Source organism: Vidua macroura, chromosome 1 (assembly GCF_024509145.1).
Source record: "Vidua macroura isolate BioBank_ID:100142 chromosome 1, ASM2450914v1, whole genome shotgun sequence".
Taxonomy (NCBI): Eukaryota; Metazoa; Chordata; class Aves; order Passeriformes; family Viduidae; genus Vidua; species Vidua macroura.
In genome coordinates this window covers 132,283,853-132,301,987 of record NC_071571.1, presented here as the reverse complement: position 1 = coordinate 132,301,987, position 18,135 = coordinate 132,283,853, and the positions used below count along the sequence as shown (strand labels likewise).

Sequence of the window (18,135 nt, the reverse complement as noted above, 5' to 3'; positions counted from 1 at the left end):
TTTTGCATTTTGTGTCTTTTAATGGAGCCTTTGGTGAATTTGACATTCACTGTAACAAAATAATTTTAAAACAATTTCTCTAATGTATTTAATTTTACAGCATTGTAAATTCTCATAGTTTATACAGTATTTGTATTTTCAACTCCGTGCAAAAAGGTGTGTGTGTCAGATGAAGTTAGGACTATTATAATGAAAATCTTACCTTTTCAGTGATGTCAAAAAACCCAACAAGACACTGCTTTCTTCATGTCTATAGCATTCTTAAATTACTCAAGTAATTTCTGTGGTGATAGGATGTTGGGACATCAAGACTTGGATTGCACTCTGATTTCCGACTGTAAGAATGCAAGTGTCAAAGACATTAAGCAGAAAAAATATAGTTTTTCCTCCATCAGACCTGAGCTGGCATTGTGTTTCTCAAAGGAAAGAACAGTTGGTTAGTGAGTCCACTACTCAATATGTGGCGTAGTTCAGCAAGGCCGTTTGTATTCAAAACTGTGGCAGCTTTTCAGAAGGTGGTGGCTTAATGCCAAAAGCAACTTCTCTGTCACTGATAGAATCTACTCAGAAAATCATTTGAGTTTCAAATGAAAACACATCTCTCTGGGTGACAAGGGAAGATAATACTAGTGCTGGGGATTCTTTAAATAATTACATTTTTGAGGTACTAAGAATTTGCTGCTATAAGTTAATGCCAGGTTTTAAACTATCTGAGGTAATGTTGTTTTCTGTTTGTGATGGGATGTAGAAGTTATAAAGATACTCATGATTCCTCCCCATTCCTGCATCCTTCTGGGACATAAGGTGAATTTCTTTTGTATCAATTCCATAATGTATGCTGTATATTTACATCTTTCTTAGAGTAGGGTTTTTTTGACAGTAAATCCTAGTGCTCATGTCCAGACATGTGCAATAACTGGATCAAGAAATAACCCATGTGCATTGTTAAATTAGTATTTAAAGTCCAGGACAGATACGCAGTTTTTTGACACTAAACTTATGTTTCCTGCATCTCTTTAAGCTCATGCATATCCATCAGATCTGTCGGTGATAAGGCAGTTATTCACCCTCCTTTTATTCTGCAAACTGAACAATGATACTTAATACATGACCAGTCCTATAAATTTGTACTTTGTCTGTCTTCAGTGTTGTATCTTTGAATGCAGGATACCATTTAAACTGAGGAATAGTTGTTCTGTAAGCAGAAACCCCAGTGATGTACTGTAAATAAATTGTGAGGGCATTTAATAACCTCAATGTTTGTATATTCATCTTTATTTTGGAAAGGCACTGCTATGAAGATGGTCAAAGCTACTGAACTGCTTTTACAAGGCACTGCAAACTGAAATACATGTGGTTTTTTGGTTTTTAATCATAATTTTATTTAAAGCTGAGCCTGTGAACTGTATAGCAGCTGACTGCATTGAGCATGGATTTTGTTTGAGTACTGACACCTTGCATTGGAGGAATGCATTTGTCTCGCTCACATTTTTCTTGTGCTTTTTATGTGGTCTAGGAATGAACTGGGTGGGAGTTAACATTATTTCCTGCCCTGATAGTTAAGTTTGGAAATAATATAGGTGATGCCTTTGGTTCTATGTCAGTTTCCAAACTATAAACACAAAATCAATTCTAAAACCTGGACTGAATTCCCAACAGTTTTTCTTGAGAGGGATCTAGACTAGAAGCTACAGACACTAGAAGCTTACCAGTATTCTGCACTTGAACATTACCAATGTTTTCATTGTTGATATACTATGCAATGAATAAGGTTTTATGATTGTTTTCTTTTTCTTTATGGATTTTTAAGTCTAGAAAACAGAGCCCTTAATTGAACCCTAGATAATCATTCCAGAGATGGATTGGAATACTGGCAGAGAGGCCAGAAAGATTCTATTGAGATGTGGTTCACATGCAGAGGGTTTGCAGAGCTCATACCATTCCTGAGTTTGGGCTATGTCATCATCATCATTCACTCCAGAGGTGCAGAAGGGGAAGAGTGAGCACTCTAAATTTGAATGGGGATTCATGAACAGCGTTGGCACAAAAACTTGTACAGTACCTGTTAGCCTTGAGTAGTGAGTCAAAACTATATCTGCAGATTATGATCTGAAAAACCTAATTAAATAAACTAGTGTTGCTCTGTTCTCTGTGAGAAAACAAATAGATAAATACTTTGTAGACCTTCCTAGGAAAGAGTTCTGTGAAGGTAAGAAAGAGCTGTGCTAATTGTTGGCTTGGTCGCACTGATGTTTGAGTCACAGACAAAATGTTTGATAATAAAATATTTCTTTGGCACACGATTTTGGCAGTTCTAGACCAGTAAGTGACTATGCCACTGAATCATTGAATCTTAATGAGTAACTGTAGTTTCTAAATTCATAGAGAGTGAACATCATGCTTCTCACAAAGGTATTGTGTTTTAGAGACTAGATTTAGATTATGGTTGAGTGTACTGTTCAGTGTCTAGATTCCCTGGACTTCTTGTTCATTAAGATGAGTGGTCTGTTCTTTTTAACTTAGTTGTATGTTGGTACATGGAACTCTTGATTATCAGTGATTATCTTGTTCTGTATTTTCAGGATTTTTTAGTATATTATTTGCAATAGAGTGGTCTACTACATGTATGTAAAATAAGAGATGCTGTATATTATTTAAAAGCTGCTAGCTAAGTGGTGTTATTCATAGATTATCCCTTTTCTGTATTTGTTCACTTATTTTAGATTTAATTTAGTCTGGATTAAAAGCAAACCAGTAGATGTCTGCTAGATTTTGCCCATCATACAGTGGATTTCATCAGGTTCATTGATAGTGTTTATTTATTATATGTTTTCCAAGTATAAGGCTGGTGCATTTTGACAAAAGAAAAACCAAATCCACCTTAATGAACCAGCTGAAACTCTGTAGTGCCTGATTGGTATGATTTATAGATAGGACTTCAATGGAAGGAAGCATCAGGAACAGTTAATAAACTGTTGTTTTGGTGTAAAAAGATTTTTTTAAAAATCTGCTCAGTTCTTAAGCCTGAACAATTTTAATCAATTTTCATAGCATTAAAACTTCCCTGCAATTGAGATCTCCATTCCCTGTGGTTCAGGAAGCTGCTGAATGCCATGCAAGAGTGGAACAGTACCCTTCCCCTTCGGGGATGCCGTGGGCAAGGATGCTGCTATTGGGCACCCAAATCTTTTAGGAAAACTCTGAACCACATCAAACTAAATAGTAGTCAAGCAGTTCTGGCAGGGGACAAAGGATTTCCAGAAAATATTTGAGGAAGGAATAAATAATTTTTGAGGAATTGTGGACGGAGACACATTCTTTAAAAGCCAGCAGTGCTTCTCTTTGATCTTTAAAGCTGTACAGAAGAGAAAGCTTGGTGCTGTCTGGTAAAGATGCTACAGGCTGGGGGATTGATTCTACCCTTGCAGTTCACTGCAATCAGTCCCTATGTGCAGCATCCATGGGCTGTGTATTGGTGCTTAAGCAAGCTCGGGGTGTGCTTGGCTGTCATCCTCCTCCAATCCCTCTCCCAAGGTGATAACCTGCAGGCCTTCCTGAGGCAGAGTTCTCCTGCCTGCTACGATTAACAGCTACATCTTTCTGCTTAGCCCAGTCTTTATTGAATTGCAGCAAGTTCAGATTCCACAATTTCTGATGTTTTGCAGACCTCTTTCAACTGATGTCTCAGTTTTCTTGGGAGTTTTTTGCTGCCTTTGCTGTATTTTCTTCCTTCTCCCAGTGATTAATAAACCTGGCAATTGTTGCTCATAAATTGCCCCAAGTTTTTGGACTATAGGATTTTTTTTTGTCTGACTTGTATCATTAGTGTTTGAAAGTCATCCTCTCTCATACATGACTTCCGGAAATCTTTCTGCATGAAATAAACCCCAGCAAACAGTATGTCTATAATTTTTAGATTTATTAAAGATAATTTGTTATTTTCCTAGGTCCTTTCTGAATTGGCTGTTCTAAACTAAACTGAATTTTCTTCCTTATAAAGAGTATAACTAATTCAAGGTTTCCCAGCAAATAAGATACCAATTTGCTTGTGCGTTTTGGGTTTGGGGGTTGCATGTCTCTTCCAACAGACTTTTCTTGTTAGGAATATTTAGTTTTGTTGGTTTAGTTTTGAATATCAACCTTTTATGCTTCTCAGAAGATTGGGATTCACTTGTATTATCCCTCACTAGGGCACTACGGTTTGGCGTTTAAAATTCTTTTAGCCTCTTGTATTGCTCTTCAGGTTAAATGCTTTTCTCAGTCTGAGGGTTACTGCTGTGCATGCATTGTGTGTCAAAACTTACTATTAAATGAGTTTGCATTTTTCTTTCTATTTTAAGAATAATCTTAAATGGAATATTGAGGAAAAATAGCTTTAAAATATATCATTATGTATTCAATGAATTTTTAGATTTTAATACAGCCTTTTTTAACCTCAGGGCTTCTACTTCAAGTTACTTACGTCTTAACTTCTCACTATATTTTTGTATTTACAAAATACTTAAGCAAAACTAGGAGCATCTTTCATTTTTTAATTTATCTTTACAGTGTTTTGGTGTTTAAAACAAACAGGGTTTTTAAAATGTTTCTCATCCATAATAGCTTATATCTTTGTTCTTAATACAACTTGCATTTATGTGTAGGTTAGTAGAATTTTACAAAAATAAAATACTGTTATTTTCTGAATATTTTTTAAATGCTCTTTTCATGGAAGAATCAGATGTCAGGGAGGCAGTGGCTTAACTTGAAAAAACTTTTGGATACGAAGGCAACGTTTGGATTTATGCATCTGAATGACAGCTGCAGTAGCTGAAATGTGATATGGTGAATTCAAGGACACTGTGAGATACCTGCTGATAGCTGAGCTCAGGATGAAGGATAATTTAGAAGCACTTGCCCTGGAGAGCTATGGATTAATAAAGATAAAATACTGACATTTGATACTACTTACTTGCTACACTAAGAGCTTTAAATAAAGAGTCCCTTTTCCCTTTAAACCTTAAAATCTTTGCTTGGTGATATTTGAAAGGATGTTTTGGGTGTTATTTTGGAGGTTTTTTCTTCTCTTGCTTTTTTTGTTTCCTCCAAAAGCAAAGGGGGCTGGGGGGGGGGAATCCTACATATTTTTAGATCAGGTGTAGTAGCTACTTTGCCATCAACACTGTGTGGATATATTTGCAATGAAGTTTAAACAGCATGGTGAGTATCCAGATGGAGTGTTTTTCCTAATCTTTAGCTTATTTACTCCGTTGGGAGCTTCCGTAAACATTTATAGTATTCTTCAGGACAAACTGTACAATTAAGCTTGAGAATCCTGGTATAGAAAATCACAGGATATAAAAAGCCACCAAGATTTTCTTTAAGGGATTCCAAACTGTGAATTTTTGCCTGTGATGCTCAAAAAGTAATTTTAAAAATGTCTGTGATGGATGATGAAATTCTAAAGAGAAGGTGATAGCAAATTAAAGTGTCATGCTTCAGTTGACCCTAGCATGTAGTGTAACAATACACCCTGTGTAAATGACGTGGGAAAGAGAGATTGGTAGGAGTTTTTCCCTTCTGTACACTTACATTTATTTATACATTTTCTATGAGATACTAAGGATTTGATCTTGAAGGTACTTATTAATGGAAGTTTACTGGCTTCAGAGTTTTTGACATACATTGCTTCAGTTTATTTCCCCATGTTCAGTCTCTTTCATGGTGCTTTATTTGTTTTACTCAAAGCTATATGCCTAATAGCTATAAGAACACCACATGGTATAGTAGGTAAAGCCAATGTAAACTATATTTGAAATGCTGAGGATATGATAAATCATCAATGCACACTGCCTTATTGTCTTGTCAGGAACTGGGTAACATTGCAACGGACATTACTGCTACTTTTACACTGCTGTTCATGATAATCTGTGCTTCTCTTTAGATTTCAGTTCCAATTATCAGGATTGTTCATTAAAGTTTTTGACTACTAGATTTTTTCCCCCTGAGCTTTTCAGCCCTTTTAATTGCAGAAATATTTAGATTTTAGCTGCTTCCTGGTGACTTAGAAATGAAAGGGAAAATAAAAAGACACTTCCCTTCTCTTAAAAACATCTTATTTTAGCAATCTAATTTTAAGGGTAATTTAATGAAAGTAAATGATTCAGCTAACTATTTTTGAATTTTAGTACTGGCAGTATTCAATGTGCTCAAAGGAGAGCCCTGGGCACTATTCAAAAAAGATATGCAAATGATAGTATAAACTAATGCTACAGAAAAGTCTGCTTTGTTCCTAGTGGTGATTCCTATTGAAATGTCACTTTGTATGAAGCTGAGAAAAGTCTCTTAGAGCTGAAAAATCTTGATGGTGCTGACTAAGATATAGCTTTGTGTTGCTAAAATTATGTACAACTTTAATGTTAGAGCAGAGAGAATTCTACAAGTGAAAATAGGAATTAATCATGGAGAAGTTAAATACAATTTTATCCCTAAAAAAAAATTTAAAAATACATGAACTTGTCCATGTTTAATTTTCTCTTATATGCTTATTTTGCCCCCCAAGATGCTTAAGGTAACTGCAGTCCTGTGGAATGAACTTTGGCTTGTGGCAGTTGTCAGTCCTTCACTCCTCTAAAGTGTTACAGTAAATGAGGTCCTTTTTATATTTGTATAACTTTGTGCATTGCAACAAGCATTCTTGCTCTTCAGACACCCTGAAATAAATGTTCTAGCTTCATTCTCCATCCCAGTTTTTCTTGTGACTGATTTGCTCACTGCAGTGACAGCAGGGGATGGCAGCAAGTTAGAGCTCTGCTGTGTGGCCAGTGGGTGCCTGAGACAGCTCATCCTCAACTGGCACTGCTTAGGCAGGGTCAGGAGGATTTGCTGTGTAAGCAAACATAAAGCAGTTCTCGTTCTGTTGCTGCATGGAAGCAGCTGAACAGACAACAGTAGCTGGGGAGTATTTCCTTGCACACAAGCGTGCGACAATGTTTTCACTAGTGAGATTCACAGATTTTGGATGTGAATTCATAGTAGAGATAAATCGGGCAGAAAGACCCATCTTGTACTTTTTGGATTCTGACTCAAGTTTAACTTTTTATACCAGTAAAAAGGGAGTTTGAAGCCATCAGTGGAGCTCATTCCACTAGAGAAAAGTCTACTCAACAGAGGGAAGTGAACAGCTGGAGAGAAAAGTTTCTGTTACTTTAAACCTCTAACACTCAAGACAATCCAAGATATGCACTGGTTAAATCTTAGAAGGTGCTATGGGCAACCCCCTTTTGCAGTTGCCATTGATGGCAATAACTAGCCATTCTGTTGATAATTCATACTGTAGGAATTGCTAGCAGATGGGGAAATAGATGACTCAGAATATAGTATTAAAAATCCATATTATTTTAATCAAAGGCCCCTAAAAGGCATGTTGCATGTAAGATTCATTTAAGCAGTTGCTAGGAAGAAATTGTTTTTTCAAGTAAACACAACAAACTTGATAGAGATTACTTTTTGATTGAATATCTGTTTTCTTAACAATTTAAACCCTGAAAATACATTTGCTTGTTTTTGTTGCATCAGCTTAATAGCAGTATTTCATAATTTACTTTGATAGACTGGAGGTTTGCAATGGTAACTCATGCATTATGGAATTAATAATGAAATCTACTTTTATCATATTTAAAACATGACTGGCAGAGAGGTTTTATTTACCTCTCTTGCTGTCCAGAATGGATTAAGATTATAGTGTTCTACATCCACCACAACTTTGGCTTCTGCCCTCTGAAAAGTTTGGATGTCTACAGATATGAGCTAGCCAAGTATAGCTGTTGAGTTCCAGACCTCCTCACCTAAATCCATGGACTGCAAGCACCACCAAGTATCTTAGAAAATCGGTCCATCTTTTTGGCTCCTGTGCTGGACACATGTGGTATCCAGTAGTCAGGATTTACATTGTACTCTTTGACTTCACAACTTCTGAGAGTTCATTTTTGATTGTACCTTATCTCTTTCCTTCTGAGCTTATTATTGCTCAGAACTCAGGTCTGTAGACAGGAATGCACACCTATTTTCCAAGTGCCCCTTTTGGCCAGAATTTTCCTCAGTATGGTTTGAGGAGGATTGTAAACAAAATACATAAAGATACAGTGTGGGTCCTCCTGCAGGCAGTAGTAATGACTGCAAGTAATTATTCTTTGGTTTGCTGAAAATAGTGATCCAAATGAACCTGGTCCATATGGAATGCAGGAAGTTAGACCAAAAGACTAAAAAGTAAAACTTGTTGCACTTCCCTTGCAGAAGTTTGGTTCTGGGAGGTGAGTGCATCAGTGTGTGAGGGAAGAGTTCCTTGTGTGTCACTGTTTGAAGACACATAAAAAAACCAATCTCACCTGAAACCAGTAATGACCAAAGTAAGAATGTTTTTGACATAGGTGTATTGGGTTTGTGTGGCCAGGTTTTGGTAGCTGGGTGACTTCTGTGAGAAGCTGGACAAGGCTGAGCCAGTCAGGAATGGTGGTAACACATTTAAGAAGGAAAAAAAGGTATTGGCTGTGGTAATTGTGGCCAGAGAAGAGCAGAGTGAGACTATGTGGGGGCAACAACTCTGCAGACACCGAAGTCAGGGGAGAAGAAGTGAGGGAGGAGATTCCAGCTCCAGGCACTGGAGCTGAGGTTCCCCTGCAGCCTCTGGTGAGGTGACTGTGCCCCTATAGTTCATGGAGGTAGATGGTGATACAGAAATCCACCTGCAGCCCGTGGAGAAGACCCACACCGGAGCATGTGGATGCTGGAAAGAGATCTCTGAATCTGTGGGAGGCCCATGCTGGAGCAGGCTCCTGGTGGGGACTTCCAGACCTGTGGAGAAAGGAGCCCATGCTTGAGCAGGTTTCCTGCCAGGACATGTGATCCTGTGTGTGACTCATATCAGAGAAGCCTGTCCTGGAAGGCCTATACCTCATGGAAGAGTGACCCACCTTGTAGGAGTTTGTGCACACTGATGCCTATGGGATGGACTCACATGGGGGAAGTTTATGAAGGATTGTCTCCCATAGGAGGGACCCCACACAGGAGCAGCAGAAGGACAACTCTCCCTGAGCAGCAGCAGAAACAACATGTGATAAACTCATCAAAATCTCCATTCCCTGTCTCCCTCTGCCGGTGGGAGAAGGAGGTATAGCTGGGAAAGAGGGAGAGGTGGAGGGAGCTGTTTTTAAAATTAATTGACTTCTTGATATCCTGCTCTTATTTTGTTATAAATAAATTTAATTTGTAGCCTCGATTCAATTCTGTTTGGCCCACGGTAGAGTTTGGTGAGTGGTCTGTCCCAGACCATATCTCAGTTCAAGAATCTTTGTTCTATTTTTTTCTCTCCTGTCCAGTTGCAGGAGTGACAGAGCAGCTTTGGTGAGTGCCTGGCACCCAGACAGGGTCAGCCCACTACAATAGGAAGTATTCTTCTGATGACATGCTAATTTGCACTGCATTCAACAAACCTTGCGTGATCATGCTGGATTATTTTAAACCCTGGGCTGATCAGCAGTGACTCCTACCACCTTCACACAAGGGCAGTGTGCCTGTCTGTGGAGCCCTGGTAGCTCTGACCTGTGCTCTGATGGCAACTGGAACACTTCATACCTGGAGCTGCCTCAACTTTCGGATTTTTACTGTATCCCAGCATAATGAGGACAGTCACATTAAAAAAAGCTTGCTAATGATTCCTTATCTGTTCTGCTCCTTTTTAACTTTTATCTACATGTGGCCTTTCCTGGAAAAGACTCTAACCTATTACAAATAAGATGAAAAATGAGCAAGGAGGAGTTAAATGATTGGTGTCCCATTTGCTAGAAGTTTGAGATAAAGTGTACCAAGTTTCCAGACTTACTGGTCTCCCAAGTGTGTGGCTGAGTTGCCTTTTCCAAATATTATAACTGAAAATTGTAGTTCAATTAGAAGGTTAGTTGTGCTTTTATTCTGTTTGTCCCATTGTATGTTGTTGCTGCTGAAAGGTACTTCAGCCACTGAAAACTTGGGTCAATGGAACTCCTTTCTGAAAAGTTGCCTTCTACCAGGATTTCCCCCTGGATCAGGGAGAGGAGAAGGTGGAGGCAGGAGCTGCTGGCACTCAGCTTGCAGCACTGGGAGCTTTTGTCCCGTAAGGATGACTGTTGTCTGGTCTCTTCATAGGCAAAGCTGATTTCCCTTGCTCTAGCAAAGCAGAGAATTTCAGTGAGGCTTCTTTGCCTGTGACTGTGTTTTGAGAATACATCAGCTTCGAGGAGAAATTATTTAATTCCATCTGGCTCTGGCAGTGTTTGACTTCCTTGTTTGATTTGCTTCCGTTATGCACTGTAGCTTTCTTTAATGATTAGTTTAACAAATACATCTTTAAGGAGAAAACTTTTACCTTTGTACACCTAATCTTTCCTCTGGAAAACTGGGTAAGAGTACTCACTCTAAAAGGCTGTGTCTGTATGTGGCATTGTAAGTTGGAGTTTGGACTATTCCTTTCCCAAGTCCCAAATGTGATTACCTGGTAAAAGAAAGGGTCCCAGTGAAGGCAAATGCTGCTACCAGAAACTCCATTAAGACCTCTGTCTTGGAAGTGGCCCATCCTGACACTAATTACTGTCTCTTGGGTGGTTGTGGGTGTTTGATCTCTGAAAGGACATGATTCAGTCCATTATGTGGAGTGGTAGAAATGGAATTATCTATTATTGTCACACAAATGCTATCCTGATTACAATGGTAATTGTAACAATTCATTACAATTAACAGCTTTTTAAAAGCTACTGAAATAAAATTTGAAGCCTTTCTGAATTCTTGTAGCTTGTGCAACTGAATGCTTCCCTCTCCCTTCCCATTAATGCCAGTAATGCCAGTAGTTGCTGCTACAAGCTGCTTGGTGAATTATTTATGGCAGTGTAAATTCCAAACTGTTTGCAAGTGGAAGTAAATGAATGCTGAGCTCTATTGCTTTAAGAATTTGAACCAAAATATTTATTCATGCAGGGCAATAAATTACATAGGGGTAATGAAATATCTTGTTTGAGATATTTCTACACATCTTATTTGATATATTTGCTGTTGCATTCAGTGTTTGGATTATTGCAGGCTTTTAGGGTTTGTGAGATAATACCTATAGCACAGACAGAAGTCAAAGAAATATATTTTTAAATTTGCCAAGGAAACATATATGTGCACAGACAGGGACACATAATTTCCCAGATTCAGCTGTGGCTGATTAAGTGATTTTCTCATCTGATGTCAGATAGGTGAGACCTTCCTAACTCTTCTGTTTTCTGTGACTTCCTTCCTTTAAATGTCCTGAGTATCAGCCATTCATATAGATGAGTACTGTGGCTATCTGGATCTCGTGGGAGACATGTCTGAGATAATTCTGAAAGATTCTTGGTCTCTGGCTTAAAAAAATCATTTTCTTTATATTTTAATATTCATCCCAGCTGTCTGTGATCTTTAAAGAGTAGTTAATTCTGTTTGCTGGCTCAGTTTCTTGATTGAAATTTAAATAAAAACTCCCCCACCACATTCTTCTCTGCTAATTTATGAAAAAATGTTTTTCAGAGCAGAATAATTATATGATTACATTAGATGGAATCTGTTCTGTGCAGTTTAAGCCTGATGTCTATGGTGGTGACTGAGAGAGAATAAGTGGCTGTCCAGAGTGGCCAAGAGTGGGTAGGGACTTCATCGCTGGCAGTTCTCACAAAACACACGCGTGAGATTATTCAGTGTCTGCCTTAGGCATGTGCTAGTCTGTGGAGCCCCAAATGCATTATTCCTGTCACACGTGCTAAATGCATTATTCCTGTCACACGTGGGTTTATTGCTCCTCTCATCTGTGCTGTGTTGGGATCACAGTGGAGTTGGCACTGACATCTATTCCCATTATACTTAAAATCTCTGTGACTTAATTCCTCTAAGAGAGTATCTTCACTGAAAAATGTGTCACATGCCAGTTACATATATCAATGGGCTAAAAATTAAATAGAATAGTGCAGGCTTTTAATATTTTCTTTCTCTGGAAATGAAAAGGTCTTTTTCTGCAGAAGTCTTGGTGACTGAGGAATTCCTTTTCCCCCATCCTTTTTTCTATATGTCAAATGGGAGGAGTGCAGTAAAATGGATGATATTTGATGCCTTGGGAGGCAACTCTTTCCTTCATAAGGAGAAGAAGAGTCTTTGGGAGAGGGCAAGGGAGGGCAAACAAAGTGTCACAAGGAGGGCAGCAAAGATGGTGGTGAAGGGTCTGGAGGGGAAGCCATATGAAGAACATCTGAAGTCACTTGGTCTGTTCAGCCTGGAGGACACTGAGGGGAGATCTCACTGCTATCTACAACTTCCTCATGAGGGAAAGAGGAGGAGCAGGCACTGATCTGTTTGTGGTGCCCAGTGACAAGACTCAAGGGAATGGCCTGAAGTTGTGTCAGGGGAGGTTTAGGTTGGACATTTCCAAAGGTTCTTCACCCAGAGGGTGATTGGGTGCTGGAACAGCTCCCCAGGGAAGTGATCACAGTACCAAGTATCTGATGTGACTCTTGGGGCTGTACTGTGCAGGGCCAGGAGTTGGACATTGATGATCCTTGTGGGTCCCTTCCAATTTGGCATATTCTGTGATTGTGTAAGGCCAACATTGCTGAGCACATCTGAAGTCTCATACAGATCTTGGGATCTTTGGTCCTCAAAGATATTTTGACATGTGGGGTTTAATTCTCTTCTTCATTAGTAGCCTTATGGTTAACATGATGTTGCATGAAAATATGTGTCTTTTCCATATGCTCTGTTACGTGTTTCTGGTATGCCCACTCTTTTTATTAGGGCTTTAAATTATTTGTTTACTATGTGCAGTGTGGTCTGTTAGTAGAAGTCATAATGCTGGGGTTTGGACTGTATGTAGCAGTATGTGTTGCTAATTTATATGCCTCAATTGCTGATAAAAATAAAGATCAAAAGTAGCAGTTAATTCCTCAGGGAAAACAGATCAGATTGTGTTGATAGAAGCCTGCCCTAGATTCATGAATGAAGTATTGACTCATTGGTAGTTGATTCAGAAAAGTATTTTTTTTTTACTTATGAGTGAGATAGTGTGCTTGTTTGCAATGTCAGAGTATTTGCAAACAAAATAAAGATTATCCCTTTTGTAAGAGGAAATTATGTGTGCTATTTGAAATTTGCTGACTGTTTTTCACACTGATGAAGAATAATGGCACATGGGTATTTCTAACAAAAGAGAAATGCAGAATGGCACTAAATTATATCAGGAAAAAAACACATAGGCCAGGAAAAATGCATTTCAAATGCAGATCAGTCCCTGCAATAGCAGGTGGAGTAGTAGTGCCCAACATGCCCCAGTATCTGACAAGACTCCAACCTTTGTGGGCAGCAGCCAGCAAGGCAGTAAAGTCATTTACTTGTTGTATGATCACTCACTTGTAATGAGTGAAATGTAATGAACTGTTAAACATTCTGAGAAAATATTTTTGGAGAGAAAAGAACTTGGTCAAAGGTAGCCCCCCCATGAATTCAGGAAATTATTTAATATATTACTTAAAACACTGTTAGCAATTTGTTTTGAGTAGTTCTGACAGCTGTCTGTTGAGGAAGATGCCTTGTCATTCTTATCCGAAAGTACCCCTAAATATCTGTCAAGAGTATTACTTAAAGCAGCAGTGTATTTTTCAGGCTTCTATATGAAGTTCAATAAGAAGTATTTGATTATGCAATATAATTTATATATATGAGTGTACATATATGTATTTGTATTCTGTGGCATGCTTTTTTCAGCCTAATGAGTTAAACTCCAGCCCTGTATTTATTTGCAAGGTTTGAAAAAGTTTTTTTTATTTTAAATTAAATAAATGTACTATATGTGTTTGCTTTCATAGGCTTTTATTTACTGTGGAGCACACTAAGGCTTTTGGCTATATCAACAGTTATTTTATAGATATAGATATATATATATATATAGTATACATACACTCTAAGTGTGTAAAAACCCTGCAGCTGTAAATTAAAGGCTTATGAAAGGCAATGATTTTCTTTTTTGTTGAAAACATTTTCTAATATTTTTTGTGGGATTGTTATTTGTTTGGTTGTTTTGCAGTTAAAAAATCTGAGTTTAGAAGAATTACAGATGAGATTAAAGGCTTTGGACCCTATGATGGAACGAGAAATTGAGGAACTTCGTCAGAGGTACACTGCAAAGAGGCAACCTATCCTAGATGCAATGGATGCGAAGAAACGGAGGCAGCAAAATTTCTGAGTTTGTCTTCCTTTCAAACATAGAGTCAGTGTGGACACTGTTAACTTTGTAAGTCAGAAGGAATTTGATTATGAGAGTTTTCAATAATCCAATCTGTTAAATTTTCCTTCACAAGCAGTGACAATTGCAGCAGTCAAGAATATTCATATGGTGTTCTGCAAAGGCAGCAAAACACTTTACCACTTGTTTGCATTTTCAAATGTTTAATGTAATAGAAGTTTAATCTGTTACTTCCCAATCTTTTTCAGGTGTGTAGTGGTAACTTGGTGTTGTACACTGGGAATTGTGTTTTGGAGCACCTGGAATGATTTCTTGATTGTGCAACACTACCGAGCCTTACATAACAATGTATTTTTCTCCCATTTAGTAGCATATTTATTATGTAATCTTTGGTTATGCTATTTATTTTATGCCTATTTTCTGTTGGGAAGTATTAAGATAATATTGTGGAGAGCAGAGTCAAATTAGACAAACTTGCTATTGTAGTATAATGAAAAGCTGCTCACCACTGTATTATCTTTTAAAACTCCAATTTCAACACGTATCCTGATTCAGAACAGCAGTTGAACATGTATCCAGCCCATTCATAGCAGTAAAATTTGGGAATAAAGTAATAGGCACATGTTTTTCTGCCCTCCTGAATCAGGAACTGTTGTAGTTGAATAGTACAGTTGTTACACTACAGAGCATTCTTTGAGAGAGGATTTCTGTCATTTGTACGCACACTGAGTCAGCTGTGATTAAACAAGAAAACAAGTGCCTAATCAGTTTTAATTTTTGTTATTCAGGAGAAGCAATACTTACAGTCACTCCTTAAGTGTAAACTTCCAATTGCTATTGCAATTCTGACCAGTATAAACCTCTATTTTGCACCGTAGTTTTATAATGAAGTAACAGCTACACTTTCTGGATATGTTTTGTTTCATTTGGGGTTTTTTAAATCACTGTTTTGAGGGGAGAGGGGAATTATTAATGCTTTGAGGGTTTGTTTGTTTTCATATTGTAGTTACAAAGGGATAGTAATTTAAAAACCAAAGAAAATAAATTGAATACTTATATTTAATAAGTATAGAAAAGAAGCAACATTTAATAGTGTTCTGGGGCATTTGTCCTGCAATTGCTAAACGTTCAAAATTCCTATAGTCTTCTGTTGGTAGATTTTGGGGACTCAGAAATGCAGGACCAAGCTCTAAATAGCTTTTTACAAGTTCTTCTCTGGTTTATGTTGTGGAATATCTATTGGTAGAATTTACAACATTGTAAGAAATATTTCAGACTTTGCAGAAAATGTGATCCACTCTCTGAACAATCTACTGTGTTCTCTATTGAAATCTTTACTATTGTTGCCTTGTATGTAAATAACTTCACTGTGATAGTCATACTTCTTTAAACAATACAGCTGAAAAGATCTTTGCATTCAGCCTTCAGCTGTTAAACTTTTAATGGTGACTACTGTATGGGCATCTTCTGTTAAACATTTTCTGGAAGTTAGTAATCATCTCATACCTCTTAACATTATTTGTCAACATATGTGGACCATTTAGACGGAATAGTGCCGATTTTGGAAATGATGCATTGTGTCACAAAGCTTATGCCAATGGAGACAAAAAGTTCTTACAGGATCAGCATTCTACAGCCATGCTGGTACCAGTACTTGGGTTTGAGCCGTATACAGCCATTGCTGTCCTTGTCATTCTCTGTGTGTTGGCATGCACACCATGCTCTGACATGTAAACCCTAGAGGCAAATAAATCTTAATTGTGATTATTAGAACGTCCTTATCCTCAACTCTCTTCATACTTCTTAAGAGCAATGACCATTCCTTGTGAAAATGCAAGAACACAGAAGATCCATAAAAATTACTTTAGGCAAGATAAAATGCACCTGGTAGTCCTATGCCTCACATTTATACAACTAAATGATGTAAAGTAAAAAATGGTATAAAACATATCACTGTGTCATTAGATTATAATCATAATGCAGGAAAAAATAACAGCACCAACTTCCCCCTATTACTATGGTTCTTATTTATTTAAAGTAATTTCTACTTCTTAAGCTTTTCTCAAAAACTCAAAGGTGTGTGTGCATACATCGATTTGCGTGGATATACACGCATATATATTCGTATCTATATATATATAAGAGAAATTATAGAATAGGTTTAAACCATCAGGAGAGGAACCTAGCTTGTCTTTTCTTGGTGTGCCTTTTAAGCAAAGTGTCATTGTCTAGGCACTCTTACCTGCATCCTCAGCAGCTAGATTTTCCCTTACTCAATCTTAAACTTTTCACACCAAAAATAAGACTTTGAGTTTGAATAATGTGGCTTTACAGTGTAATAGACAATAATATAAAAGGATCACAAATTTATTATTTTGTGTGTTCTGAAAACTTCAGTAATGTGGTACCCTAAAGATGAACTGTGTATCCCAAGGGACTCCAATGAAAGGCTATTTTAGACTAGAGCTGTTGCAGTCTGACATCTGAAAGCTATCAGAAGGTAAATGGCATCCTTTTTTTCTATCCTGATGTGTCTGCATAGAAACAACTAAGACTGTGTGCACATGCATGCACACAGAAATGGAATATACATGCATGAGAAAAATCTGAATACCATGAATAAAACAAATAAAACAAGCTACTTAAAAGGGTAAAAAATAGCGTCTGATGCACTGTAAACTGGGTAGGTACAGGATGTTTGTGACCAAAGAATACTTTCATGAATTAATATGAAATTAGTATGTTGCCATTCTGGTATGGTGCAAACTGCAGTCAGTGTAAAAGATGCCTTGAGCTTAGGAAGCCAGCATATGGACCTCTGAATCCTCTGCAAGCATTAACATTGTACTCAGAGATGGATGCAACTTATTTTTTATTTCCTCTGTTTATATAAATTAATCAAATAATCCATGTTGTTGACTACATATCTTTACTGGAGGATGAGCATCTCTGTAAAGGAAAGCCAATAGAACAATAAAAAAGATATTTTAAAAGCAAGCCTTGCAGGAAATCTAATAGAACTACTGACAAGTTAACCTTCAACAAGATTTTAACCAAGCAATTTCTTGTTTGCTTCTGACTTTGTATTTTTAGGTTTAGTAAGTTAAAACAATTTTGGAAAATCATTGCTTATTACTAAACATTTTTAATAAAAGCTAATTTTTCCTGTATAATTGTTGACTTGTTCATTCTAACTGAAGCAAAATTATCTTAATAGTAACCATTAATGTTAATTTCTGTAGTCATCCCTCATGTTTTGTTTCCTTTCTGTAACACTGTGAGCACAGAAACCCATGTCTCTCTAAGTCAGCTCTGGAAAGGATTTTTCCAGGTCACAACAGTACTGCAAGAACTAGAAGTCTGAGGATCCCATGAAAATGGATCAGGCCAGAAATCCTCAGTACTTTGTGGAAGTCCTTCTCTCTGCAATCTGATGTTGCTGAAGGCCTAATGCTGAGACAGCTGAACACCACCCAAATATCTTGGCCGTCTTCTTAGACATCCTTTACTTGGAGGTGCTAGTGGACATAAGGGGTGTGAGTTGTTCCTTTGTTGTTCTCATCACACTAGAAAACCAATAGGCAATGGATAGACTTAAGTAGAAAAGTGGCTACATTTAATGTCTTGAATATAATTCCATTGCCCGCTTCTTTTCTGATTTTTTAAAATTATTCTCTTAATAACTTGCCCACAAATACATTTTAGTAAAAGGAACTCATGACTGATGCTCCTTAGTGAACCATGGTACGTTTGAAGTCACAAAAGTTTGCTGCTAATCTGAATTAATCTGACATTTATTGGTTATTGTAATTTTTTACTGCTTATTTACAGCAAATAATAGCTTGTCTGCATTGCACAGTGTATTCTGATGAGCATGC

At 37.5% G+C, this 18,135-nt stretch overlaps 1 protein-coding gene across 1 annotated transcript in view; it reads left to right on the top strand.

Moving 5' to 3' along the window:
- The window catches only part of STK3 (serine/threonine kinase 3), a 128,867-nt gene extending 111,437 nt beyond the window's left edge, over positions 1-17,430 (top strand). The window contains exon 11 of the mRNA XM_053985527.1: positions 14,099-17,430. Within this exon, the coding sequence (XP_053841502.1) occupies positions 14,099-14,257 (159 nt within the window). The 3' untranslated portion in view covers positions 14,258-17,430. The remainder of the gene's footprint in view (positions 1-14,098) is intronic.
- The last annotated feature ends 705 nt before the right edge of the window (positions 17,431-18,135 follow it).